We start from the raw sequence: 27,215 nt of genomic DNA on the forward strand, positions 1-27,215 counted from the left end.
GCGGCTGCGCGCTGGCGGGGCCGAGGCGGAGGGGAGGGGGTCGCGCCGGGGGCCGGCGGAGCTGCTTTGGCTGCGGCGGCAGCAGGAGACGGAGCGAGCCCGGCGGCCACGGGCAGACCCGGAGGGAACGGAGGAAGCGGTCATGTCTCGCTACACGAGGCCCCCCAACACCTCCCTGTTCGTCAGGAACGTCGCGGACGCCACCAGGTGAGCGGCGGTGCCGCCTCAGGTTGGGGCGCGGGGGAGGGGCGGGTAACGGCCGCGGGGCGGAGCCCGGCGGCGGCCCGCGGGTCTGCCTAGCACCTCCCAGCCGGCTGGGCCGGGGCGCTCCGCGGAGGAGCCCTTCCCGGGGCCGGCGGGAGCCCTCGGGCTACTCGGGGCCTGGGCGGGACTCGCGCCTCAGCCCTCCCGGCCGGCGTTCCGCCCCGCTACGGCCCCGCTTCCGGGCCCCGTAGCGCTTGACCGCCCCCAGCGCCTGGGCGGCGGGCCGGTACCCATCCCCACCGCGAGAACCGGCGGAGCGCCGGCTGACTCTTGCCCGGGAGCTGGTCCCTCCCCGCCTCTGGCCCTCAGTGTTCCTCGAGTGGGTGCCTGGGTCTCGCCCCTTTGTCGCTGTACCGGGATAAAGCCGCGCATCTTGCCTCCTAAATGGGAAGGAATTGGGGATGGTGAGAACGCGTTACGGAATAATGCGTACCTTGGGCCTTACGATTCCCTTTGCCTGTAGTCGGTAGTCTGGTCTACTTACAGGTGGTGCTGGTTAAATTCTATTCGTTGCAGTTTTATACTATATACAAAGGATAACTTCAGTGGATGAGATTTCTGTGTTTTTCTTTAAAGTTCTGAGTGCAATATAAACACCCATCATAACGGTTTGGATAGACTTCCCTGGTCGGTTCTGATACACTCAAACCACCCGACCCTCTTTGGAGAATTCTGTCTACATAGTACCTGAACATAGATGTTAAGGAATGACTTCTTATAACAGTGTCTTTCTCCCTTAATAGGGGCCAGAAGGAATGCCGGGGCGGGTGGACATTTTGATAAATGTCTAAAATAATAGACATTTTCGTATCACTGGGCTTGCTTAATTTACTCTCCAGCACCATCCCAAACTTTATAGGTATGCAGGATTATCTTATTGTACATAAGGGAAAGCTGCAAGTCAGCGTGTTAATGACTTACCTGGGGCTTCACAGCTGGAAACATATTGGAGCGCTTGACTCCAGAGCCATCAGGAGTAATCATCATAATTTACCTTTGAGAAGTAAATGTTAGGTCTTTTTAAAAAATTTGATCCCTGCTATTATATATATATGTCACAACTGTAAACTGTGAGTTAATATACTTTAACATCCTAAAATGCCTGTGTTTACATTTCTTCTCTCAACCTGTTTAATCAATATATTACATAGAAAACAAGCAAAATTTATAACTTGGGTAAGGTTAAAACAATTCCCACAGTTAAACAGACCACTTGAATACTGAATAAGATCAAGCCTCTCCAGTGTGCCTACAAAAAAATGAAAGGTTTCCAATTCTAATGGCCACAGGGGCCAGCCAGGGTAATATGAATGAGTGAAGATGTCACGTTAAGGGACAGTAGGACGGTATGGACCCTGGCAAATGAAAAAGAACATGTGCCATCTCAAGGGGACAGTGACTGCTACCAAGCTTCAGCTGATAACTGCTGTATAGACATTTGGACTTGTTTTAAATGTTTAAACATTGTGTAGGCCAAACAAAACATATACACATGTGACACATGACCTCTGATCTAGATAATCAAGACTGATAATTGAGATTTATTGATTTCCTTTTCCATTTTTTTCACGACTTTCTATGACTGCCACTGGGGGACAGTCAAAATCTAGGAGGTTTGTATTAATGAAATTATAATAATCGCTAACATTTGTTGAGTACTCACTGTATACCAGGCACTGTACTAAAAACTGTACTATGTTATCTTATTAAATTTTCAGTAACCTTATATAACAGATAAGAATCTGAGATTTAGAGACATTAAGGATCTTTCCTAAAAGTGCACAGCTGTTGAGTAATGTTATGAAAGTAGAATCATCACATGCAACCTTAATTAATAGTTTTTTTTGTACAAGGTGGCATATAGTCTAAGTTAACTAGCAATATGACACCTAGACACATTTTATTTATTTATTTATAATTAATTAATTTTATTTTTGGTTGTGTTGGGTCGTTGTTGCTGCGCGTGGGCTTTCTCTAGTTGAGGCGAACAGGAGCTACTCTTTGTTGCGGTGCGTGGGCCTCATTGCAGTGGCTTCTCTTGTTGCAGAGCACAGGCTCTAGGCACATGGGCTTCAGTAGTTGTGGCACGTGCTCACAGGCTCTAGAGCGCAGGATCAGTAGTTGTGGTGCACGGGCTTAGTTGCTCCGTGGCATGTGGGATCTTCCCAGACCAGGGTTCGAACCCGTGTGCCCTGTATTGGCAGGCGGATTCTTAACCACTGTGCCACCAGGGAAGCCCCCTAGACACGTTTTAAATTAGCTTTAACATTTGGTATGCTTATAAAGAAAATCATTGGGATATATGTTAAAACAAACAGGGTATAAAACTATAAATACAGTTTGATTTCAATTACATAAAAAAATGAAGGGAAAATCTATATATATATTATAGAAAATGATCCTGGAAAGAAATCCCTTTGAGTGGTTTTCTTTATCTTGTTTTTTTTTGTTTTTTTTGTTTTTTTGTTTTGCAGTACGCGGGCCTCTCACTGCTGTGGCCTCTCCTGTTGCGGAGCACAGGCTCCAGACATGCAGGCTCAGCGGCCATGGCTCACGGGCCCAGCCGCTCTGCGGCATGTGGGATCTTCCTTGACCGGGGCACAAACCTGTGTCCCGTGCATCGGCAGGTGGACTCCCAACCACTGCGCCACCAGGGAAGCCTGAGTGGTTTTCTTTATCTTGTTTTCATATTTTATTTAATGTTAGTTTTATAACGAAGCCAAATTTTATTTTAAATGTTTCTTTGAAGTGGCCATTTTAATACATATGATGATAAAGCACAAGACATTAAAACACATTGTAGGTTAGCATTAAATTTGTTAGGAATGAAATTGAGCACAAGAACTAAAGAAAGATTTTAAAATTTTATAATTTGTGTTATGTTTCTCTTCACTGGTGAAGTAAGATGTGGACCAGGAAGAATATTAATTTTAAATCTTGGCATTTTGTGTACAGTAATCTTTTTAATGTCAGATATAGTTTTCTATTGGAACAAAGTAATGTCGAAATCTCAAAACACTCCCACTTTGATACTTACCATTATGTTAGGTTGGGGAGTACCCATTAAGTACTTCTCTTGGATATACTTAGTAGCATTCTTTGGTTACAGTGTGTATGAGGCTACATTAATATTGATATCAGTGGTCATGTAGAAAAAGCATTAAACAAAATCCAGCAAGATTCATAAGAAGTCTCAGCAAACCAGGAAGAGAAGGGAACTTCCTCAGCTTAATAAAGGACATCTGTGAAAAACCTATAGCCGATAACATACTTAATGATGAAACTGAATGCTTTCCTCTTACAAGACAAGGATGTCCACTCTCACAACCTCTATTCAGCATTTTATTGCAGGTCCTAACCAATGCAACAAGGCAAGAAAAAAAAGACATAAAAATTATAAAGGTAAAAGTAAAACCTGTCCCTATTCTTAGGTGACATGTTTGTTTACATAAAGCTATAGTAACTAGTAATGAGTTTCAGTGAGTTATTAGGATATGAGGTAAACTTAGTGAAAATTCTATTTCTGTATACTAACAGCAAATAAATAATGAAAAAAAATGAATTCCATTTATCTTAGTATTAAAAACATACTTAGGTGGGACTTCACTGGTGGCTCAGTGGTTGGGAGTCTGCCTGCCAGTGCAGGGGACACAGGTTTGATCCCATGTCTGGGGGGATCCCACATGCCGCGGAGCAGCTGGGCCCCTGCACCACAACTGCTGAGCCTGTGCTCTAGAGCCCACGAGCTATGGTTGCTGAGCCCACGTGCCACAACTACTGAAGCCCGTGCGCCTAGAGCAATGACAAGCCACTGTGATGAGAGGCCCGCGCACCGCAGCGAGGAGTGGCCCCCACTCGCCGCAACTAGAGGGCCTGCACGCAGCAACGAAGACCCAATGATGACGACCCAACGCAGCTATAAATAAATAAATTTATTTTAAAAAAACAAACATAAAAACATAGGAATAAGTTTCACAAAAAAACACGTAAAAACCTTTGCATTGAAGGAGACTATAACACATTGCCAAGAGAGAGCAAAGACCAACATAAATTGATAGATATACTTTGTTCTTAGATTGGAAGATGAAATTTTATTAAGTTATCAATTCAGTCCCAATTGATTATAGATTCAAGGCACTCCTGATCAAATGCTTTTTAAAAAACAGAAACTAACAAGTTAATTCTAAAATATATTAATATACAAAGGATCTAGAATAGCCAAAATAATTTTGAAAAAGGTTATTGAAGCTGGAAGATTTATACTACCTGACTTAAAGATTTACTAAAAAGTTACGGTACTCAAAACAGTTTGATATTGGCCTAAGGATAGACAAATATATCAGTAGAACAGAATAGAGGGTCCATAAATAATCCATACATATAGAGTCATTTGATTTTTGACAAAGGCACTAAAGCCATTAGAGAAAGGAAAGTCTTTTCAACAAATGGTGCTGTAACAACTGGATGTATGTACTAATTTTATGAAAAAAATGTGCTGCAGCCTCTACTTCACGTAATTTGAACTGGATCATCAATTGAAATGTAAAAGATGAAACTGTAAAGCTTGTAGAAGAAAGCATGGGAGAATATCTTCATGACTTGGGGATAGGCAGAGATTTCTTATAGAACAAAGAAAGTAATTACCATAAAATAAAAAGGAATATTGATAGATTTCTCCAAAATGAAAATTTCTGTTCATTAAAAAATAGCATTAAGAAAGTAAATAGGCAAGCCAAAGACTGGGAGAAAATATTCACAAAACATATATCTCACAAAGGACTTTTTCTCAGAATAATAATGAACTTTTACAACTCAATAATAAAAAGACAGATGTTATTATTAAAAATGGGCAAAAAACTCACACTTTCAAGAGAAAAATATGCAAATGTCCATTTAGCACATGAAAAAGTGCTCAGCATCATTTGTTGTTGCGGAAATGCAAATTAAAACCACAGTGTTCCACTTAACACCCACTTGAATGGCTAAAATTAAAAAGACTGACAATACCAAGTGTTGACAAAGATTGGCACAACTGAAACTTACATGTTGGTGGTGGCAGTATAAAATGGTGCAACCACTTTGCAGAACTGTTTGGCTCTTTCATAGAAATTAAATATATACATCCTCTCTAAAAACCCAGAAATTCTGGCCCTGGAATAAATGACCCATAAGCATGTAAAGATGTTGCACCTCACTGGTGTTTAGGTAAATTAAAATTCAAATAATGAGATACACATTCACTTTATATCCTTCAGAATGGCAAGGAGTAAAAGATGTTAGTGAGGAGTTGGATCCTTAGAAATTCTGATGCATGTCTTGAGGAGTTTAAGTGGATTTGGCTACTTGGGAGAACATGTAATGAAGCTGAAGATATTTGTACTCTCCAGCCCATCAGTTGCATAGCTAGTGGTACATCCCAGAGAACTCTGAAGAGCTCTAGGAAGCACATGCATCATAATGTGCACTCTAGCACAGTTTGCAGTTTAAAAAAGCAGCATTTTAAAATGTTCATCCACAGAAAGATGTATGAATAAATTGTGGTTTATTCATAACCATACCAATACAGAGTTAAAATGAGTGAACTAGAGCTACATGGAGAAATCTCAAGGGAGGAGAAGGAAAGGTGCAGAATTTTACAAATAGTTTGATACCATTTATGTGCATTTGCAGTAGAAATACAAAGTTATGCAGAGGAATGAGGAACACCAACGGTTGTTTCTAAGGTAGGAGGATGTAATATTTCTTTAAAAATACTAAAAATTACAGCAAATAGGGCAAGTGTTGAGATATAATAAATCTTGTTGGTAGATACATGGGTGTTTATTATCTCTATACATTTCTGAATGTCAAAATAGATCACACCAAAAATGCAAAAATAAATGAAAACAAAACAACAGCTCACAGGTGAGGGAGTGGAGACAATGAAAGAGAACCAGCTCTTTTGAGATTTGTTCCTTCAGACTTCTGGGATTCTAAGCCTCTGTGACACACACACTGCTCCAGCCTCTTTTATATTATCTAGGATCCTCTTCTGTCAGCCACTCACATTTGGTTAATGGAATTGGTTGCCTCCTAAGACATTTATTTGAATGCTAGCTTTGCTACTGGCTGTGTGTATCTCTGGGCAAGGTGACTGCTCTCACTCTGTCTCCTTGACTATTAAATGGTAACAATGTGTTCTTTGCTCATTAATACAGCAGATGCATACTGAGCGCTTACTGTGTGCCAAGCAACTATGCTAGGTACTGAGATACACTAGGTGAAGACACCTGCTTTAGAAGCGATTCTCAATCCTGAGCCTCAGAATTGCCTATGAAACCTTTAAAAACTTTAAACATAACTGGGGCTCACCATGGGAAGCACGAATTAGGTCAAGGATTAATGCATCAGGCTGGAATGCCTGTTTCTATAATATCTCCTTCACAGATGATTGCAATATTCAGGAATGGTTGAGAATCTTTACCCTGTAGTCTACGTTTTATGGGAGCAGGAATTGTGTTTTTCTTGTTCTCTATCATATTCCTAGAGCCTGGCCCATAGTACATATTCAATAAGTATTTGTTGAATGAATAAACAGAAGAAAAAAGACATTATCACTGTCCTCTAAATCTAAAGTTAATAGTCTCTCAGGGAAGGCAGACAATTAAACATGTTATATTGAGTATTAAATGAAATAAATATAATAAATAGTAAAAATATAATAAAGTTTGTCATAATATTGTTGGCACTGCCTGGTATATAGTGGCTACTTAGTCAGTGTTAGTTGAATCTTTATGTAATAACTCCTAAATCCAATCTCTAGCATTAATCACTGACGTCTAGTCTTGAAAATAACTAATATAATAACTAATGTAATTCGTATAGTCACCGTTGTCAGTTGCTTACAGAATTCTTACGGATATTCCACCATCACCTCAGATTTGGCATTTCTAACCCTGAAAGTTTCTTCTTTTGCCTCTCCTCCCTCTTCTATTGAACTGTCTTTTCCAGCTATCTAATTTTTATCGTGGACACTATCTTTCTTCCATTTGCCCAAGGTAGAAGCTTTGCAGTCATCTTAGGGTCTTTTTTCTACACAATATGTTTTGAAATACTCTTATATCTTCTGAGCCTTGTTTTGTGCTCATAGCTTGATTTTGAATCTCTAAGATCTCCACGAGGCAGCAGGGTAGAGTGGTTACAAACCCAGATTAGTGTCAGACTGTGGGAGTTTGCTTCCAGCTCTGTTGCTTGCTGGCTTCGTGACCTTAGGTGAGTTCACTTGTCTGTGCCCTCATCTGTAAACATATGTTGTTATGGGAATTTATAAATGCATTATAACTGTCAGCTATTAATGCTAAGTATTTTATCTCTTCAGTTAAATTGTAGCTCCATGAAGACAAATATTATGCCATGTATTTCTTTGGTGTCCCCTCTTTAGTACCTATCACAGTAGAAAGCATACAAGTGACTCAAAAATACTTGTCAGATTTGAGATTATGGTAGTTATTTTTGCTTTATGTTTACTAGTAAAGCAACCGTTTTTCTTTAAAGCCTGAGAAATAATTTTAGGACTTCTTTAGAATCTAATTCTTGCTATCTGAAAACAATGAACATAAAATGTGAAATTATAGTGAGATGAATGTGTTCTTAATGAGTTAATAGAACTCTCTATATATTGACAATTGAAAAGTCTTGTAATAGGAGTAACTTTCAGAAGTGGATATGCTATATATAAAATAGGTAACCAACAAGGACCTATTGTATAGTACAGGGAACTGTACTCAATATTTTGTAATAACCTATAAGGGAAAAGAATCTGAAAAGGAATGTATATATATATATATATATACACACTCTGAATCACTGTGCTATACACCTGAAACTAACACAGTATTGTAAATCAACTATACTTCAATTTAAAAAAGCAAAAAAAAACAAAAAAACAAAAAACAAAAAAAAAGTGGATGTCCTGGGTTAGTGTTTCCTCAACCTGACTAAGCATAAAAGCCCACCTAGACTGCTTGTAAAAGTACAGATTTCCAGATGTCAGGAATCAGAATCTCCAAAAATGAGACCTGAGAATTTGTTGTTTTCTTTATTTTTTCCTTCTTTGCTAAATCCTGGGTGATTCCTGTGAGAGACAATTTTAGATAATGCTAGTCCAGATAATATACTTTCTTTTGAAGGTTTCAACTGGATTTCTGTAGGCAAAATATTTTAATCCAGCTATTCATATTTCTTTACCTTATTTCTAAAACACTTCAGGCCTGAGGACTTGCGCCGTGAGTTTGGTCGATATGGCCCTATAGTAGACGTTTACATTCCACTTGACTTCTACACTCGCCGCCCGAGAGGATTTGCTTATGTTCAATATCCTTTATTTTACTGTGTGCATGTGAATAGACTACATACATGTGCATATACATATATGTACTCAGGAGTATATTTTATGAGATTAATACTGCCTAATTAAATGTGTTTATTTCTTTATCTCAGAAAATCTAAAGCAGTCCACAGTAGCTGGCAAGCGCCCCTCAGTTTGAACCAACCTGTTAGCTAGAATCCAAGCATAAACCGAGCAGGCGAGACAAAAGGCACCTAAAGTTCAAGCATCAAGGAGTAAAGAGGGAGGGTGGACACAGATATAAAGACCTGGAAGAGGGGAAGTCTTTATCAAGCAAAAGACAAAGCCAACACCAGGTTGAGACTTCGGCTTTCCTACATTTACTCAGAGTTCCAGAATCAAAGCCAAGTCTGATGTTGTTGGTTCTGCGTCTCTTATAAAGTCCATCTTGCAAGCCCTAAAGAATAAAGGTCAAGGTTCAAGATCAAGTGACATTGAGGTAATTGCCAAAGTCTCATTTTGTATTGCATTACTTGAGCTTTTTCTGTTTTCTATTTTTAAAAAAGTAAATCCAGCAACAACCTCCTGAAATACAACTATTTAGTCGTTTTATATAATTTGTTTCCATTTATTTAGGTTTAATATATAATTTATATATATAAGGGAGTTTAGTGGGGTATTAGGAATCAATATATGTAATTCCAGATGTTTGCAGATTGTTTATATCTTTTATAATCATATCCCAAATAATAAAAACATAAAGGTATTTTAAAGCAGTAGGTTCAAAGTTAAATATCATTTTTAAAGAACCAAATCAGTTTTGAATATATGTTTTAGCTCACTTTTGTTTTGTGTGCACTTTTGTTTATAAGTAATTTCTCCTAAATTAATTTAAAAAGCCTTTTAATGAAAGAGTAATTTTAATTTCAGAATAAAGATTTCTGCATGCTGATTTTTTTTCAGTGAAAAACCTGATAAATCTTTTACCTAACAGAAGGGAGTGAGTCCTCAACAGTTTATTTGATAATACTAGCCAATGTTGGACTTATCTTTTTCTCATAACATGTTTCTAATTATACATGCATACTACAGCTACACTGATGTATACATTAAAAATATAGAGATTTGTTTCTGTTCTTTTTATTTTTAGATTCACTCTTCTGAATCATAATGGGCCATTTGTTTTGATAATAAGTGACTTTTTTTCTTTTTATTCATATTATATTAGAGATGTGAGCTTAATAACTTGAGCTTGTTTTTCCTAATAATTTCATGTCACATGTAAATAATTCTTTAAAAATAATATTTTTATTTGATATCTGATGTTCAAAGTGTCCTTAACAGCTAGTCATATTTGAAGATGTTCGTGATGCTGAAGATGCTCTTTATAACCTCAATAGAAAGTGGGTATGTGGCCGTCAGATTGAAATACAGTTTGCACAAGGTGATCGCAAAAGTAAGTGTGGCTAAATAGTGGATCTTGTTTATTTAGCAGAATGAGTTTCAGCAATGACAGATTTTTTTAATTTAAAATTCCTTCCGAAAATACTGTTCGAGTAGTTTATTTATAATAGAGTGGTTATTTATTGAGGTTTTCAGGTAATGAATTATAAATCTTGAACTTCATATTCTAGCACCAGGCCAAATGAAATCAAAAGAACGTCACCCTTGTTCTCCAAGTGATCATAGGAGATCAAGAAGCCCCAGCCAAAGGAGAACTCGAAGTAGGAGTTCTTCATGGGGAAGAAATAGGCGGCGGTCTGATAGCCTTAAAGAGTGAGTACAAAATATAAGGGGATTGAAAACTTAATTTTCTTAATTTTAAAATGGAAACGATTTTAAAGAGTTTTCAAAAACAGGCCACCAGAATCATTTTATTTAATATACATAAAAGAATCAACTTTTGTAGAAGGATATGCTCTTCTCTGTTTGTCATGTATTGTTATTTTAACTTGGGTTTATTAGATACCTTCCAGTGTTTTCATTTCATGACAGACTTAACTTTAACCTTTTTAGTAGAAAGATAATATATACTGAGGAAAAAACAAAAAATTAAAAAGTGTACACTTGACAAATAAAATGAGGATTTAAAAAAAATAAAATTTTCCTAAATGAACCCCCAGATTAAGAATCTTGAAGTCTTATGATTAAAAACTCATAAGAAATACAGTGTAATCACTGTGAAAGGAAGTTGACTAAAGTTAATGTAAATCAATATATTTATAAAAGGCAAATTATTTTCAAGAATATATTCCAAGTATGGTAGTATTGTAGGAAGAAGACATAAAAGTGGTAGATTTTTCAGAAAAAGATATTTGCAAGTTATCTATTTTGCCTGCTAGGAGTTTGTTTCTGTTAGAATAACAGTAAATCACAATGGAAATTAATTATTTGGTGAAGCTATTTAAGTAATAACTGAAATTGTACTAGCATGCCTAAATTCCTAAACACTTAGGCACTATTTATCTTGAGTTCTAATGCTGTGATTTTTTTCATAGGCATGTAGAATTTTAAGGTGAATTCTGTCCTTGAAGAATGATCAGCGTTTACACTAGTATCCTCTTTCTATGAGTAATAAGAGTTGGCTCTCCTGGGGACTTCCCTGGTGGTCCAGTGGTTAAGACTCTGTGCTTCCACTGCAGGGGGCGAGGATTTGATCCCTGGTTGGGGAACTGAGATCCCATGTGCTGAGCTGTGCAAGTTGGCTTTCCTGGGCCATATGTTGTACCCCTACGCTGTCCCCTGACGACATAGCCTCAAATCAAAAACGATCTGCAGAACTGCTCACTTTCACTCCAGTCCTTCCATTCCTCAACTCCAAGAGCCTAGACAAGGAAAAGCCCAACATAGGATATATGTACAGAGCTAGACAGAGAGTCCTTGCCCAAGTCCCTAGTTCTAAAAACAAGACTGTGAAGTGGCCTGGCTCCAGTCCCTCCAGCCAAGTGGAAAGAAAATATAGGAACAGAGAAATATCCAAGAATCTTGATTACTAGAAAATGTGGCCTCTTCAGAGCCCTAGAATCTTACATGTCAGCTCAGTCCCTCTCCTTGGGTATGAATCAAATGCTTTGATTTTGGCTCATTCTGAGGGAGGCATGCAAGTAGAAGGAAGCCTTAAGCTTTTTTTTTTTTTTTTTTTTTTTTTTTTTTGGTGGTACGCGGGCCTCTCACCGCTGCGGCCTCTCCCGCTGCGGAGCAACAGGCTCCAGACGCGCAGGCCCAGCAGACACGGCCCACAGGCACAGCCACTCCGCAGCACGTGGGATCCCCCCGGACCGGGGCACGAACCCGCGTCCCCTGCATCGGCAGGCGGACTCTCAACCACTGCACCACCAGGGAAGCCCAAGCTCCTTTTATAAGCCAGAAGAACCCAGGTCAGGATTGAGCCATCACCAAGATTGGTAAAGAAATATTTAGGAACAGTCATACTGTGTTCTGGAATTTGATTCTTTTTATCATACTTTGATAGTATAAGAATATAAACCTCCCTTGTGTCTGTGGAGAATAATCCATTTTGTTCCATGGCTAAGGGAGAGCCATTTTCCTACTGATTATTTGAGATTTTGACACTGATACACTCAAATACAAGTTACATTTATAGAACGTAAAATGTGGGAACAAATTAAGAAATTTTACATGCCATGTGTATAGGAAAGTCACACCAGTACCAATGGTATTGCTTCTGGCTTCATGAAGGACATGAATAGTAAGAAAGTGATGTTCAGCAGTTCACATTACTATAAATTAATGAATGGTTAATAAACCAAAAATCAAAGTAGATGTAATATTGTATCTAAAGCAGCACTGCCCTAATTTATTGAATAATATCTACTGGCCTTGGTGAAAAAGACTTAGTTTTAAAAGAAAAGGAAAAAATTGCCCATCTGATCCATTAAGAATATAAGCGGTTTCCAAATGTGTTAGAGCCTTGATTAACCAGAACATTCACAGCATTTTCTGCCTTCTAGTGGCAGTATACTACTTGGCTGGAGAAAAAACAAAAAAGAAGTCTGTCAGTTATCCCAGTCATCATGGCGTATCAGGAATAGAAAGAACGGGGACTCCCTGGTGGTACAGTGGTTAAGACTCCGCACTTCCCCTGCAGGGGGCCTTGGGTTTGATCCTTGGTCGGGGAACTAACATCCTGCATGCAGAGCGTCCAAAAAAGAAAAAACCACATTTTCTTGCAAGACAATGCTGTTCTGCTCTGTTCTAGTTATAAGACCGTTGCTTAACCTCTCTGACCTCAGTGTTTTTTATTTGTAAAGTTGTATTATAGAGAATGCAAACCTTACCCAGCTTTTAAGTTTCATAAGGATCAGATTGTATGTGTGTGTATGTGTATGGGTCAGCATATAGGTAAGTCTAACATGTACTATAAATATATTCAATGTATGTGTTGTATTACCTTAGATAAAAAGAGGTCACTGCTTTTGCCTTTAGTGGATGTGGGAAAAAACTAGTTTGCTGCTATCATTAGACTGTGAACTCTTTGTGGAGCAAGGACTTTTGTCTTAATGCTTAATATCCCTAGCATTTATCAGTAGTCCCTTACTCAGATATTCCATAAATCTTTGTTAAATTTGTGTCAGTGAATGTGTATATACTCCTAAATATTCCTGAAGAATGTTAAAATGGCCCCTAGTCCAAATATAGCATCCTTTTTTTTTAAGTTTTATTGAAGTGTAGTTGATTTACAGTGTTCTGTTAGTTTCAGATGTACAGCACAGTGATTCATTTATGTATATATATTCTTTTTCAGATTCTTTTCCCTTATAGGTTATTACAAAATATTGAGTGTAGTTCCCTGTGCTCTACAGTAGGTCCTTGTTGGTTATCCATTTTATATGTAGTAGTGTTTATATGCATCCTTTTTCTTTCTTACGTTAGAGTTTTTTTTCCCCAAGGGCAATTTTCCCATTTTGTTTTCTACAACTATCTACAATAGGAATGAAACAATTTCTTAAAAACTGTGCTTTTAAAAAAATAAAAATAAAATAAAAGACTGCTTTTATTCTAAAATATATTCTACATCAATATGTTTATACTTTCCAGTGTTCTTTGTTCCTTCCTGTAGTTCCATGCTTTACCTGGGATTATTTTCCTTCATCTTGAAGCATTTTTACCGTTTCTTAGAGTACAAGTCTAATGGCAGTGAATTCTCTGTTTGTCTGAAAACATCTTCATTTTATATTCATTTTTGAAAGATATTTTTGCTGAAGATAGTGTTATAAGTTGGCAGGAAGTTTTTTTCTTTCTTTAATAATGTCATTCCATTGTTCTGATATCCACAGTCAGTCTTAATGTTGCTCCTTTGAAGGTAATGTGTCTACTGTTCTCTAGCAGATTTTCAGATTTTTCTCTGACTTTGGTTTTCAGCAATTTCACTGTGACATGCCCAGCATAGGTTTCTTTGTATTTATTCTACCTGAGGTTTACTGAGTTCCTTGAAATTGTGAGTTATTATGCCTTTCATTAGTTTTGGAAAATTCTAGGCCATCATCTCTTCAAACATTGCTTGTACCTTTACTCAATTTTTCCCTTAGGCCACATGAGTATGTACCAAATAGCTCTTATGCTCTGTTCTGGATTTCTTAAAACTTCTTTGCTCATTGTGTTTCACTATAATATTTTTCTAATAACCAGTTTGCTATTTCTTACTTCTGCTGTATCTAGATTGCTATTAAATCCATCTAATGACTATTTTAAGTTCAAATATCATGTTGTTGGTTCTAAAATGTCCATTTGATTCTTTTTATAGATTCCAGTATTGTTTAAATTCCCCATCTTTTTTATTTCTTTGTCTTTTCCTCTTCTTTTCTTTTTTTTTTGTATTTTTTGGGCTGTGCCGCGTGGCTTGTGGGATCTTAGTTCCTTGACCAGGGATCAAACCTGGGCCCCCTGAAGTGGAAGCTCAGAGTACTAACCACTGGAATGCCAGGGAATTCCCTTATTTTCTTGAACATATTAATCATAGTAATTAAAAAAATTATTTTCTGAATAATGCCAATATCCAAATTATTTTGGGTCTCTTTCGTTTTATTTTCCTTAGCTTTTAGTCATTTTTTTCTGTTTTTCACATACCTCATAATTTATTTACTTATTTTTTTTGTGGTACGCGGGCCCCTTTCACTGTTGTGGCCTCTCCCGTTGTACATGCTCCATTCGCGCAGGCTCAGCGGCCATGGCTCACGGGCCCAGCCGCTCCACGGCATGTGGGATCCTCCCGGACCGGGGCACGAACCAGTGTCCCCTGCATTGGCAGGCAGACTCTCAACCACTGCACCACCAGGGAAGCCCTGCCTCATAATTTTTTTTTGGATGTTGGACATTACTGTTGAAAGATTATAGAGGTTTTGGATGATATGATTCTCCAAAGAAAGCTGTTTTCTTCTAGCAGACAGAGCATTGGCAGATCACCTTGATCCTGTCAAGGCTTGGTTTGAGGCACTGTTAAGGCTGATCCATTTCAGCTTTACACTTACTCCTAGGGCATGACCCTTAACCTGGAGGATGAGGCCCTTCTGACTTAATTGAAAGCCTGCGTTGTCACTCAAGGCTCCTTGACCTTTTGGGGGGCTTGAATTCCAGCCTCTCTCACCAGCAACTCTGTATCTGAGAAAATTTCAGCTAAGTTTTTTTTCTTAACATCTTTTTTGGAGTATAATTGCTTTACAATGGTGTGTTTCTGCTTTATAACAAAGTGAATCAGCTATACATATATATATATCCCCATATCCCCTCCCTCCTGCTCAGCTAAGTTCTTAAATCTTCCAGCTGCTGTTTTCTGCTGACCTCTTAGAGTCTCATCCTGTGCATGTGCAACTTGGAAGATGGCCAGCGACCTGAGGAGAACTTGTAGGCAGATCTTAGGGGATGGGGGTTGCCTGCGGTGTCCTCACCTCTGGGATTTTCGTCTCTCCAGTCCTAGCCATTTTCGTGGCCCTGAATTCTAACTTCTGTCTCTGCAGCTTAGTCCAATAGCTGTTTTCTAGTTGGGCTCAAGTCTGCCATGCTGGCATTTGGAAAATGGTCTAAGGAAAAGAGCCATGGCTTATAACCCCTCGAGTTCTGCTTGTGTTGGTAATTCTCCAGTGCCTTTTAACAGTTGTTTTATAAATGTTGTCTACCTTTTTTATATAGCTCTTTTCTATGGGAAGATTAGTCTAGAACAAGCTGCTGTGTCATGGCAAGATTCAGAAGTCCATCTAGGTTTATGTCTTTATAAACATTTGATAAGCTTTAAATATTTTCTTTCTTTTTTTTCCCTTCAGATTTTCTAACCTCTTAGGATTATGTAACCCAGACTAAATATGCAAAATAAATATATTTTTCAGAACTGGCGCATAAGATATATTGATATCTAGCAAAGTCAAAATCTTTTGGTCAGATATTACAAACTTGTACTTAACGTTTGAACCAGAAGCATGCATGATAAAATTAGAGCTTCTTTTAGCTTATCCAATAAAAACATAACTAATGTTATGTAAAGTATATAAGTTCCTGAAAGTGTTGTTTCCTAACCTATTATGTATTTTTGTGTGAAATATATACTCTGATATTATGGATGTTTGCAGGTCCCGACACAGGCGATTTTCTTACAGCCAGTCTAAATCTCGCTCCAAATCACTACCAAGGCGATCTACCTCAGCAAGGCAGTCAAGAACCCCAAGAAGGAATTCTGGTTCTAGAGGACGGTCAAGGTCCAAGTCCTTGCAAAAAAGGTCCAAGTCGATAGGAAAATCACAATCAAGCTCACCTCAAAAGCAGACTAGCTCAGGAACAAAATCAAGATCACATGGAAGACATTCTGACTCCATAGCAAGATCCCCATGTAAATCTCCCAAAGGGTATACCAATTCTGAAACTAAAGCACAAACAGCAAAACACTCTCATTTTCGATCGCATTCCAGATCTCGGAGTTACCGTCATAAAAACAGTTGGTGAACAGCGACAGAAGAGTGCTACGTAGTATTTAATATGTTATTAAACCTCTCGTTATGTTAAATAAAAATTCTTCAAGGATTACAGAAAAAGTGAGTTGATATTAGTTATTTTGGGCATGTGCAAGAGATAAAATCTCTCTATCTTGGGTTAAGATTTGGTCTCGATTTAAGGGCCCATACCACAAATTATGATGTGAGTAATGTCCCATTTTATGGACCATTTTTTGTTTACATTGTGGCAGAAGGGTACTTTTCAAAGAAAATGGATAAAATGGAACTAATTTGGAAAATTAGACTTGGATGTTAAGAATAATACTAATAACTTTTATGAAAGTATTTTTTACTTTAAAGCACTTTTCTTTCATGTAAAAAGTAATTATGACTATATAATCGCATAGGGCAAACTTAAGACTATTTGACATCTTACGTCTCCTTTTTGTTTTCTCTTTAAACTTGGGCCAATTCCTGATGGATATTAGTTCATATTACAAAATTCTGACATTTCTAAAAGAGTTTATTGAGAGATCAAGCATTCAAAAGATACATTCTTTCCTGAGCTCAAAAAAGATTTTATTTTTACTGGGTGGAACAGTATTAGATAAGTTGACATTAAATTGCATCCTATACCATATTTATTCACTTCAGAAATACCGAAACGTTATAAAAATTCTGAATTTTGAATGGTTTGAGACTAAAAATGATGTGCAACACTCATAGTCCAAAAATTCATATCAAGCCTTACACATTTGAAGAGTGGTACATTTTGTATAAAAATCATACTTTATACCGTTAATTCTGCATACCTACTTTTCATCTACTGCTTAGTTTTTCTTTTTAGAGCTCTAGCTGATGACTTTAAACTGTATAGAATAACTTATTTATTTTTGGAAATGTTTAGTACCTTGTATTAAGAAACTCAATACTGCCTCCTCAAAAAACAACTTTGCAGTATTGGGATTTACATTACACTGCCCTTCATTTTTTTAAGCCAAATAGCTTTATCGATATTCATTGCTTTTGTAGTTGTTAAAACTAAGAATTTCTTTAAAAATGTGTTTGTAGATTACGTTTTTCAGAGGGTTTTGGTAGTATTTGTGATAAAATGGTTTTGCATATGGTTATTATAGGGGATATATTTATAGAGCTCTACTTGTGTACCTTGTTGAATTACATTGAAATTAAAAGTTCTCAGCCCATACAGTTAATATTTGTATCTAGAGTGCTTTAGAAAAAAAATATGTCTTATATTTTTAGCATATAGGAGCCAATATTGCTTCTATTTGTTCTGAATACAAATTTCATTTTTTTTTTTTGCATTTTACATCCTGTGTGTAAGAAATAACTTTACAAAATAATTTATATGCTGGTAATATTTGGACAGGTACCGTAAATTCATGTATATTGTACTTTCTGAGTAGATTTTCTCTATCTAATCATAGCAAAATTTATTTCAAAATTATAGCTCTTTGAAGTGTTCAAATGTAATAAAAATTTAGTTATAAAATTATGTGGCAGTATTGAAAATTGAGGGACAGTCTGAAGAAAGAGCAAGACAAATACTGATTTTTTGTATCTTCTAAGTAAATGTTTGGGTTTACATACACATATATGTAGTTATTCCAGATACTAACTAGGAGTTGATTATAGTGTCTTTACATTTAATCATTATATCTTAGTAAAAAATTAATAAGGCAGTGTTTCTGAACATGCTTAATCCTTCGATTTACCTCTGATTTGGTTTTCCACTGTAATCCCTGGGCTGCTTAGGAGGGTACTGTTTGGTTTGATGGAAAAACTGGAATGATAATAGTTTAAACTTTCTGATCATTTACTATGTGCTTGGCACTGCTCTGAGTTTTACATTACTCGCTCATCACAACAGCTTTATGAGGTCAGTACCACTGCAGATAAGGTAAGTGAGACGCAGAGAGGTTAAATGACATGCACGAGGTCACACAACCATTACACTTTGGAGCTGGGTGGTGGCTGGGCTCCATACGGCCCTCCCTGATCACCATGCTTGTCTTTTTGGAAGAGAAAAGTCTTTGACAGATATATGCTAAACTAAGATAATATTGAGAGGAAAAGGAGAGAATAGAATTTGGAAAGGAAATGATTATAGGGTTCAGTGAAAATGGATTCTGTGACTGAGTGGAAATTGATTGGCAGTTGTGCTGATATCCTGTAAAATTGTCCTCTGGGTACATCTATTCTAGGGTTCACTTCTGCTGTAGAATTGTTTCTTGGACCTTTTAAGAGAGGATACTTGGGGTAAGATTGTTATATAAAGCAAATGTATCACACATCTGTGATCACTTCCTGTAAAGATAATATATTTACTCAGGTGCTTCCTATGTTTGGTGTAGGGGCACTACCTACCTCCATTTGTTCAAGATTCATAGAGGATAAGTTAATGTCAAAGAAGATAAAGGTGGCCACCATGACTGCTTGGTTTCTTTCTCCCCATGAATAATTCACATTTCTGTGTAGCAGCTGGTATTTTGTAGCTGCAAACGTAATGGGGGAATATGCCAAATTTTTTATCTGTAGTCTGGGGTTTAATCTTGTGCCTCTGGGATGTTTATTTTTAAATGTAAAATATTAACTAATTTCAGGACTTTATATGTTATCTGAGATACGACTATTCTAAGACATGCTGTTGTATTACAAATAAGAATTTCTGCCTTTATTCCAATTCCATTGCTTGAAGCAAAATTAGTCGAAGTTTAAAGGAAGAAGCGTTTAGAAATACTTTTATAATTCTTCTATACTACATTAAAATTGTAATTTCTTATTTAGAGTTAAAAATTAAATTTGTTTTCCAAACAGGGTGGTAGAATATTTGGGGTATCTGTATAAATAAATACATGCTACTTACGCAGGAGATCTTAATCTGGTATCATGAAACCAAAGCTTCAGATCTAGGTCCTCTAATTCAAACAAGTCCGTGAGTCTTGGTATTTTAAGGACCAGTGGTTCAGTGAGACATACGGATATTACTCTCAAAACTCATATATTTGATTAGAAAAATTTAAGTATTAAATGAAGATTATGAATTTAGCATCTAAATTACTCCCTTGATGAAACTAGGGTATTTAGGATCATAACCTTAGCTCTGGAATTGATCTAACCATGTCAATTTAGGCCCTCTGGAAATTTTATATCATGTACCTTTAAAAAGATGCTCTTAAAATTAAGCAAATTAACCACAGCTTTGTGCATCCCAGACAAGGCTCCATTGCCTCACACAGACAGCCTCGGGGGAGTAAGCGCTTCATTCCTGACTGGGCTAGGGCCTGGCCCCCACTGCTTAGAGAATGCCCCTAATGCACTGACCCCATCCCAGGAACACAATAGAGCTGGGACAGCCCACAGAGAAGGTGAATGGACTGTAATTGATGGATTGACTGTGATTATAGAATTAAATTGGGTACGTCTTTTGAAAAGAAGCAAATTAAGTGTAGAGATACTATAGTCAAAAACCTATTTAGAAATACAATATTCCCTTATAGAAGTGTTAGATATTCCAGGTTGATCGAACTTCATTCAAGTTAAAACAGTACTTCACAATAATGACAAATACCATTTTTTATTTAAAGGAATCGTGAGGAAAGACTGAATTTAAAAATATACATAGGATACTATACCACATCAGTAGTATTTTCCCCAAAAAAAGGTATAATTTTTTTTTTTTTTTTTTTTAGGTATAATGTTTTTATTTTATTTTGGGGAAAGGGTTATATGATTAGTTTTTCTTGAATCTTATGTTCTAGGAATGTACCACAATTTTGAATTTATGAAAACAAATAGTATCAACTTGTGGAGATAGATGGATGCTCAGTGGGTTAATGGTTACTGTTTTTTAAATGTATTGTGTGATTTAAAGCATATGTTTGGTTCACATGTTTCAAAACACCATATTCAACCTACCTGTAAGTTTATGAACTAGTAACGTTACAAATTAAAATCAGGAATATCTTAGGGTATGTCAGGTTTCAGGTTCTTTCAGAATGCAGATAGAAAATTTAAAGGGTCAGTCTCTCCAGATGAGAATATCTAGCCAGTAATCAGTGCTTTGTGCTAGAAATGGATTGATTGCATGTTTATTACTGTTTGATCTTATGTATTGCAGCTTGTGTAGGATGAGCAGTTTCTCAGAAAAAGTGTAAATTGAAACAAGAAGCAAAATTACCACTTTTCTAACTTAGGAGTATAATTCTGTGAACTAAATGCCTAAGAACTATATGCTTTTTAGAAATGGGTCCATAGAAATTGAGGAACACCACATTCTGGTTTTCTTGGCTTACTCCTTATAGTATAGACGTAAAATGCTGTTAAATTGACTAATTTCAACAGAAATCTCAATATAAAATAGTCTTCCAGGCTCAAGTGATAGCCTTTTTTTTTCAATACTAAGAAAAATTCAGTGGATTTCTTTGTGGGGGAAGTTAAGAGCCATTCCTATGACATTTGTGAGGTGGTGTCTGCTTCGTGGGAATACTACTTTACACCTTGAGAAAAAGTACTCTGTTGAAGACCTTTTTTCAAAATCGACATAAGTTGTATAACTGGTCTGACTCTTCAGGGCATTCTTACATTTTAAAAATGAGATGGAATGTTACTTAAATTTATTTTAACACGTAAAATATATAATTTCATAAGAACCTTAAGGAAAATTAACATTCACATTGTCGGTAAACCTTAAGATTTTGGCCTTAAAATGTTAAATGTAACTGAATTAGGAAAACTAATGCTCTAGTTTTGTTTAGGATATTCATTATAATTTTTAATGTGTATACAAAGTCTAACCATTTTTGGTGTTCTTTTATACTTTATAATTCTCTACTCTTGCCATATAGTCTATGTGGGATTTTTTTAAAAATACCACTTAAAAACATGGATAAAAAATTTTTTAAAATTTATTTGTAGTGAGGTGTCATAGAGTCTGTCATACAGAGTGAAGTATATCAGAAAGAGAAAAACAACTACTGTATTCTAACGCATATATATGGAATCAAAAAAAAAATGGTACTGATGAACCTAGTTGCAGGGCAGGAATAAAGATGTAGACATGGAGAATGGACTTGAGGACACGGGGTGGGAGTGGGAAGCTGGGGCGAAGTGAGAGTAGCACTGACATGTATACACTACCAAATGTAAAATAGAGAGCTAGTGGGAAGCAGCCGCACAGCACAGGGAGATCATCTCGGTGCTTTGCGATGCCCTAGAGGAGTGGGATAGGGAGGGTGGGAGGGAGACGCAAGAGGGAGGGGATATGGGGACATATGTATGCATATGGCTGATTCACTTTGGTGTACAACAGAAACTAACACAGTACTGTGAAGCAATTATAGTCAAAGATCTATTTAAAAATAAAAAAATATACATGAAAAGCACTTGTATGAGGTGCTCTTAGCTGCCTGTCCGTAGTCAAATATAACTGATACTGTAAGAGGTTTTGGTGACTGCACTTTTGTCCACCTTTTATCTACCTTGACTAGAAGGTGGTGTTTTTACATGAATATCTATCATGGAAAGTGGAACTACACTTAAGGAATAATTTTAAATGCTTTTAACTTTCCATTAACTCCACTGATATTAATTCAACATTAAAGGCTTTAAAGAGTAGGCGCCAACCAAGTGTTAAGAGTTGCACCCTGCTTTGCCCGTCTACCTCCTGGTCACTCAGTGCTCACCAGCCCTTCGGCCATCCCCTTTTTTCTTTGGGAATCTCAGACACACTTCCTTACGCTACTTGAAGTTCAAGTTATTCCATGTTAGATAATTCTTTAACTTTCCCCTCAAACCATGGGCAGTTGTTATAAATGCCCTTCAGAATCTTTATAGTCTCCACCTACCTCTTTACCCTCTCCTAATTTAAGTTTCTTCAAGCTTTAACATTTCAACATTAACATTAAATGTCAACTGTCACATTTCCCAAATAAGACAATGCTTAAATACAGTATCCTTTCTCTAATCGTTCAGTTCTTATTTACAATGGCTTTGGTATTTCAGTCATTGACAAGAATTGTTCCATTATTTTAGAAGTGTTATAACCAACTAACCAGCCTAGTTGAAAGAGCAAAGAAAAAACATTTAGGATATTCAAAGTTTACATCAAAAGATTGACTTATTTGTGCTTAATGTTACATGTAAGTGAGCTTTTGGAATTATTGGCAAATACTCAACTTCTGTGTAATGTTGGAGTGAACTAGTAAAGCAGCGTTAACTTTCCCGAATTCTGTTAACATTTTGTTGTAAAATTCTTTAATAAGAAAGTAATCTTACAATGAACACCCATATACCCACTACGTAGATTCTACAGTTAAAAGTTATGCTTGTTTTATCACATATATTTCCATCCATCTTTTCCTCAATTATTTTGAATTTAACATATAGTAAATTTTTGAAAATTGGAATATTCATAAGTGCGCTATTCCAGTTAAAGAGTGATCAAAAATCTTGGTTGAATATCTTTTGTAAACATTCTATTTTCTTAGTTTTGAAATTCAGGGTCTGGCTTCAAACATCAGATGATTTACAGTAACCTAAGAAACACACAAATGGTTAAGGAGACTGGACTGAATGCACAGTGACTAGGACCCTTGGAAGGCTGATGGAAAAGGGTAATCCAATCTTTGATGTTAATCCTTTTGTTTTAAATTTTGAGAGCCCTTAGTGTCTGATCAGTTGAAAAGAGTAAGGGCAATTTCAACGTTGGAAGGGACGGTTGAGAGCCCTTATTATAGCAAGAAGATCCCCCAAATTGTAGATCTCTCCAAGGGTTTGGTAGGAAGAACCAAAGCCCTCTGATTCCACGTTGCCAAATAGAGTGAAATAATAAGGTTCTTCCTATTTAAAGATCTTAACTGTTAGAAGGCAGTTTTGAGTTCAGTTAAATCAAACATTTCCATGTTGGAAATAAAAGTCATCAAAATGTCTTCTACTTGCCATCCCCTCCTCAAGATTCTAGACTCTTAAGAACACATTTGTAATTCTGTTTTGACAACTAATCAGGTTAATCTCTAATCTTAGAACAATGGAACTATCTGTAATAATTTAGGAGTAGCTATATATATATATATGACCAGTTTTGGAGGAGTCTGATTAGTATCTATTATCTTTACAATCATATATAAAATACCACATTTTCCTGCCACTTTATGTAGTAGACTGGGAAAAATTACTTAACTTTCCTGGATCCTTTCTTACACATGCATAAAAGTTATCGTATGAATGACTAGAGAAATGAAGTTTTCAACGTTATTGCTTAAGAATGTCATTTTGTCTTTTAAGCTATTATACATTCAAGATATATGATCTCTTCTAATTAAATAGAGCTTGAATAGAACCTGTAGCCTCCTTTGACAAATGTGCATCTGATTTTCCATGATTATCCATGTAGGCTGCTTTCTGCCAATTCTCCCGTTTTTCCCCTTCCTACCATTACTTAATTCAGAGACTGTAATTAATGCCACATCATCTATGACAAACTATTCCTCTAACAGAGGGAACTTTAAATTTGTGTCACCAGTTCTACACTAAGGAAACATTACTCTAAACTCTGCTTTAGAAAATGAATTCTGAGATCTTGACAGTGAACCCACAGTAAATGTAACACCTTCTATAAGTCTTAAATTGCAATTCACAAGTTTAAGTTTGGCAAATACAATTCCTGGGTGTTAGGAATATTACTCATACATTTTAGCATATTTAATTTAGAACTCCAAGAGAATTGCAAAGGATATGAAAAGTAACTTAATCCGAAAACTGTCAGATTAATTCAAGACAATCTAATCCAAGAGATATAAAGAAAAAGGGTTTAGTTCAACCATAAAATAGATCATCCCTAATCTTAGAACTTTATCCACCCCACAGCTTCAGAGAATCCTATCTAAAATTTTCAAGAAAGTTTCTTTCAAAGATTAATTTTTATGAGTTTTTATAAATAGCACTATATAAAATGTACTCTCAAATTTCCTTTCAGATACAAAAACAAGCAGCTCCTGAACTACACGATTTGTGCCTACCACAATCCTGCTTCCTACACCATCTCATCTCAGCACAGACACACTCTTTCCCATTTGGAGACTTGTATTTGGGAGTCTTTGAAAGATTTATGGATAGCTCAGGGCTGAAAGAGCAGGCTTGTGATTTTTAAGTGTTTTCATTCTGCAATGTCCTTCAAAGTTTTAAGTATATAGAGGAAGATAATGAGACTCTCAGCCTTTCATACTCAAGTATAAGTACATATGTTTGATTCCCTCAACGTGAAACAGATATCAACTGCATAGAGTGCATGGGATTTGGGGGCCTTCCATTCTCTAAATAAAGGATAATTCAGCAATATGATGGGATGGTCATTAGAAGGGGGGAGATTTACAAAAAGATACAGAATGTTAAAAGATCAGTTTCACCCAGCATCAAAACTTGGACTAAGGGAAGGAAACTTTGTTCCTCTTCAGCAGCTGGGCCCCTGCTGTCTGAATCCAGAACTTAACATTAGAACCGTCCACTAACAGCCTTTTACAGGTCAGTAGTAACTAACCACCATTAACACTTTCAGAGGAAATACTTTCAGTTCAGCAACTAATTTACTATCATAGATGAAGTTGAGGGTCCATAGGAGGCAGAAAAGATGAGGTCAAGAGTACTGGTAAAGGTGTTAAACCCAGTGAGGGAAAAAAGAATATAGGAAGACAAAACATTTCAGTTCCACATTCATGTTGTAATTAGTGCTTCTGTGCGCTATTACCAAAGCTGTACCTCTCAGCCTGACCTATCTTCTACTTGCTGTGTGTTTCCACGTGGATATCCTACATGCATCTCAAAGTTCAACATGCAAATCAAAATTACCTTCCTCTATAATTTCAACCCCCTCCAGAGTTCCCTAATTGCTGGTTTTATCTTCCTGATTGCTCAATTTAAAAATTCTTTTCTAACCCTTCATTCAGTTGCTGAATTCTGAATTCTACCTCCAAAGTATCTCCCAAGTAAGGCCATGCCCCTGTATACCCTCTGATAATATCGTTTAAGGCTCTTTTTTAAACCACTGAAATATCAAGTGGCTTTCATGTCTCAAGCTTTCCCTTTCCAAACTGTTCTATGTATTTTCACCAGTTTTCTTTTTGAAGCAGAAATCTCATTACCTTGCTCATAAGCCTTTCGTGACTCTGCCATGCTTATAGAATAAAGTTGAAACTCTTCAGCATGACATTCAAAGCCCTTCATGTTACTACCCCAATACACCATTCAAGACAGTGAATCTACCTTCCCTGCACTTCTCTTAAGCTACTGGGTATTCCACATCTTTTCATAACACTGCTAAAACTTTTATCTCTGACAATATATTCAACTCTTCTTTGCATGGCAGATACAACTGAATATTTTAAGGCCCCACTCAATGCTACTTCTAATAGATGTCCCGATTCCCAACTAGACAATCCCTACTCACCAGCATTAGTCACCACCTGCTGGAAGAGACAATGACTTGACTTTTGTTTTTACCTCCTCTAAAAACGTTTCTTGTAGGGTAAGCTTGTATTTCAGTTATGGCCATCATTTCTTCCTCACCCACCTACGCTGTTAACTTTTAGCTTTGCCAATTATCCTTGTACAGCTGACCCCTGAACTACTCAGGGGTTGGGTGCACCAACCCCTTGCGGTTGAAAATATGCATATAAATTATAGTCTGACCTCTGTGTCCCTGATTCCTCCATATCCAAGGTTCCACATCCTCGGATTCAACCAACTGTGGATCATGTAGTATTGTAGTATTTACTATTTTTTAAAAATCTGTGTGTAAGCGGACCTGCTCAGTTTGAACCTGTGTTGTTCAGGGGTCAACCATCTCCTGAACGTACTTCACACTTAATCCCCCGCCACACTAAATTGTAGACATGCTACTCAAAAATGACACGAAAGGGCTTCCCTGGTGGCGCAGTGGTTGAGTCCGTCTGCCGATGCAGGGGACGCGGGTTCGTGTCCCGGTATGGGAAGATCCCACATGCCGCGGAGCGGCTGGGCCCGTGAGCCATGGCCGCTGAGCCTGCCCGTCCAGAGCCTGTGCTCCGCAACGGGAGAGGCCGCAGCAGTGAGAGGCCCGCGTACCGCAAAAAAAAAAAAATGACACGAAAGAACGTACTTCAAACAAGGAGGGGAGGGGTGGTTGAGGCAGTTTTATCCAAGACAGGGACTCTATATTAGTTTCATTGTTAGGATTTTTATAATATGCAGAAATGTGTTATCAAACATGTGCACAAACGAGCCGTTTGCTGGAGTCATTAGACTGATTTGGGAGATGTCAGAACTCACCTAGGCCAACCCATTAGTAATGTTTACAACACGTTATTTAAAAAAGCTAAAATTGGGCTTCCCTGGTGGCGCAGTGGTTAAGAATCCGCCTGCCAATGCAGGGGACACGGGTTTGAGCCCTGGTCCGGGAAGATCCCACATGCCACGGAGCAACTAAGCCCGTGCCCCACAACGACGGAGCCTGCGCTCTAGAGCCTGAGTCACAACTACTGAGCCTGCGTGCCACAACTACTGAAGCCCACGTACCTAGAGCTCGTGCTCCGCAACAAGAGAAGCCACTGCAATGAGAAGCCCGTGCACCGCAACGAAAAGTAGCCTCCAGTCACCGCAACTAGAGAAAGCCCGCGTGCAGCAACGAAGAC

At 37.4% G+C, this 27,215-nt stretch overlaps 1 protein-coding gene across 3 annotated transcripts; it reads left to right on the forward strand.

Moving 5' to 3' along the window:
• SRSF12 (serine and arginine rich splicing factor 12) lies at positions 1-27,023 on the forward strand. Of its 3 annotated transcripts, XM_032650805.1 has the most exons (5): positions 1-207; positions 8,512-8,616; positions 9,943-10,046; positions 10,225-10,366; positions 16,171-27,023. In XM_032650805.1, exons 1-5 carry the CDS (start codon positions 143-145, stop codon positions 16,538-16,540), a joined length of 786 nt encoding a protein of 261 aa, XP_032506696.1. In that variant the 5' UTR covers positions 1-142; the 3' UTR covers positions 16,541-27,023. The 3 variants fall into 3 exon arrangements, with proteins under 3 accessions (XP_032506696.1, XP_032506698.1, XP_032506699.1); XM_032650808.1 differs by lacking the exons at positions 1-207; positions 8,512-8,616 and adding an exon at positions 8,962-9,089 and having other exon boundaries at positions 9,935-10,046; XM_032650807.1 differs by lacking the exon at positions 8,512-8,616 and having other exon boundaries at positions 96-207; positions 8,743-10,366.
• Positions 27,024-27,215: the final 192 nt, after the last annotated feature.

This window comes from Phocoena sinus, chromosome 12 (assembly GCF_008692025.1).
Source record: "Phocoena sinus isolate mPhoSin1 chromosome 12, mPhoSin1.pri, whole genome shotgun sequence".
In the NCBI taxonomy this organism is placed as follows: Eukaryota; Metazoa; Chordata; class Mammalia; order Artiodactyla; family Phocoenidae; genus Phocoena; species Phocoena sinus.

Coding starts and splice junctions, on each gene's coding strand:
- SRSF12 (XM_032650805.1), top strand. CDS start 143: ATGTCTCGCTACACGAGGCCCCCCAACACCTCCCTGTTCGTCAGGAAC. Junction 208..8,511: donor AACGTCGCGGACGCCACCAG/GTGAGCGGCGGT, acceptor AAAACACTTCAG/GCCTGAGGACTTGCGCCGTG. Junction 10,047..10,224: donor TGCACAAGGTGATCGCAAAA/GTAAGTGTGGCT, acceptor TTCATATTCTAG/CACCAGGCCAAATGAAATCA.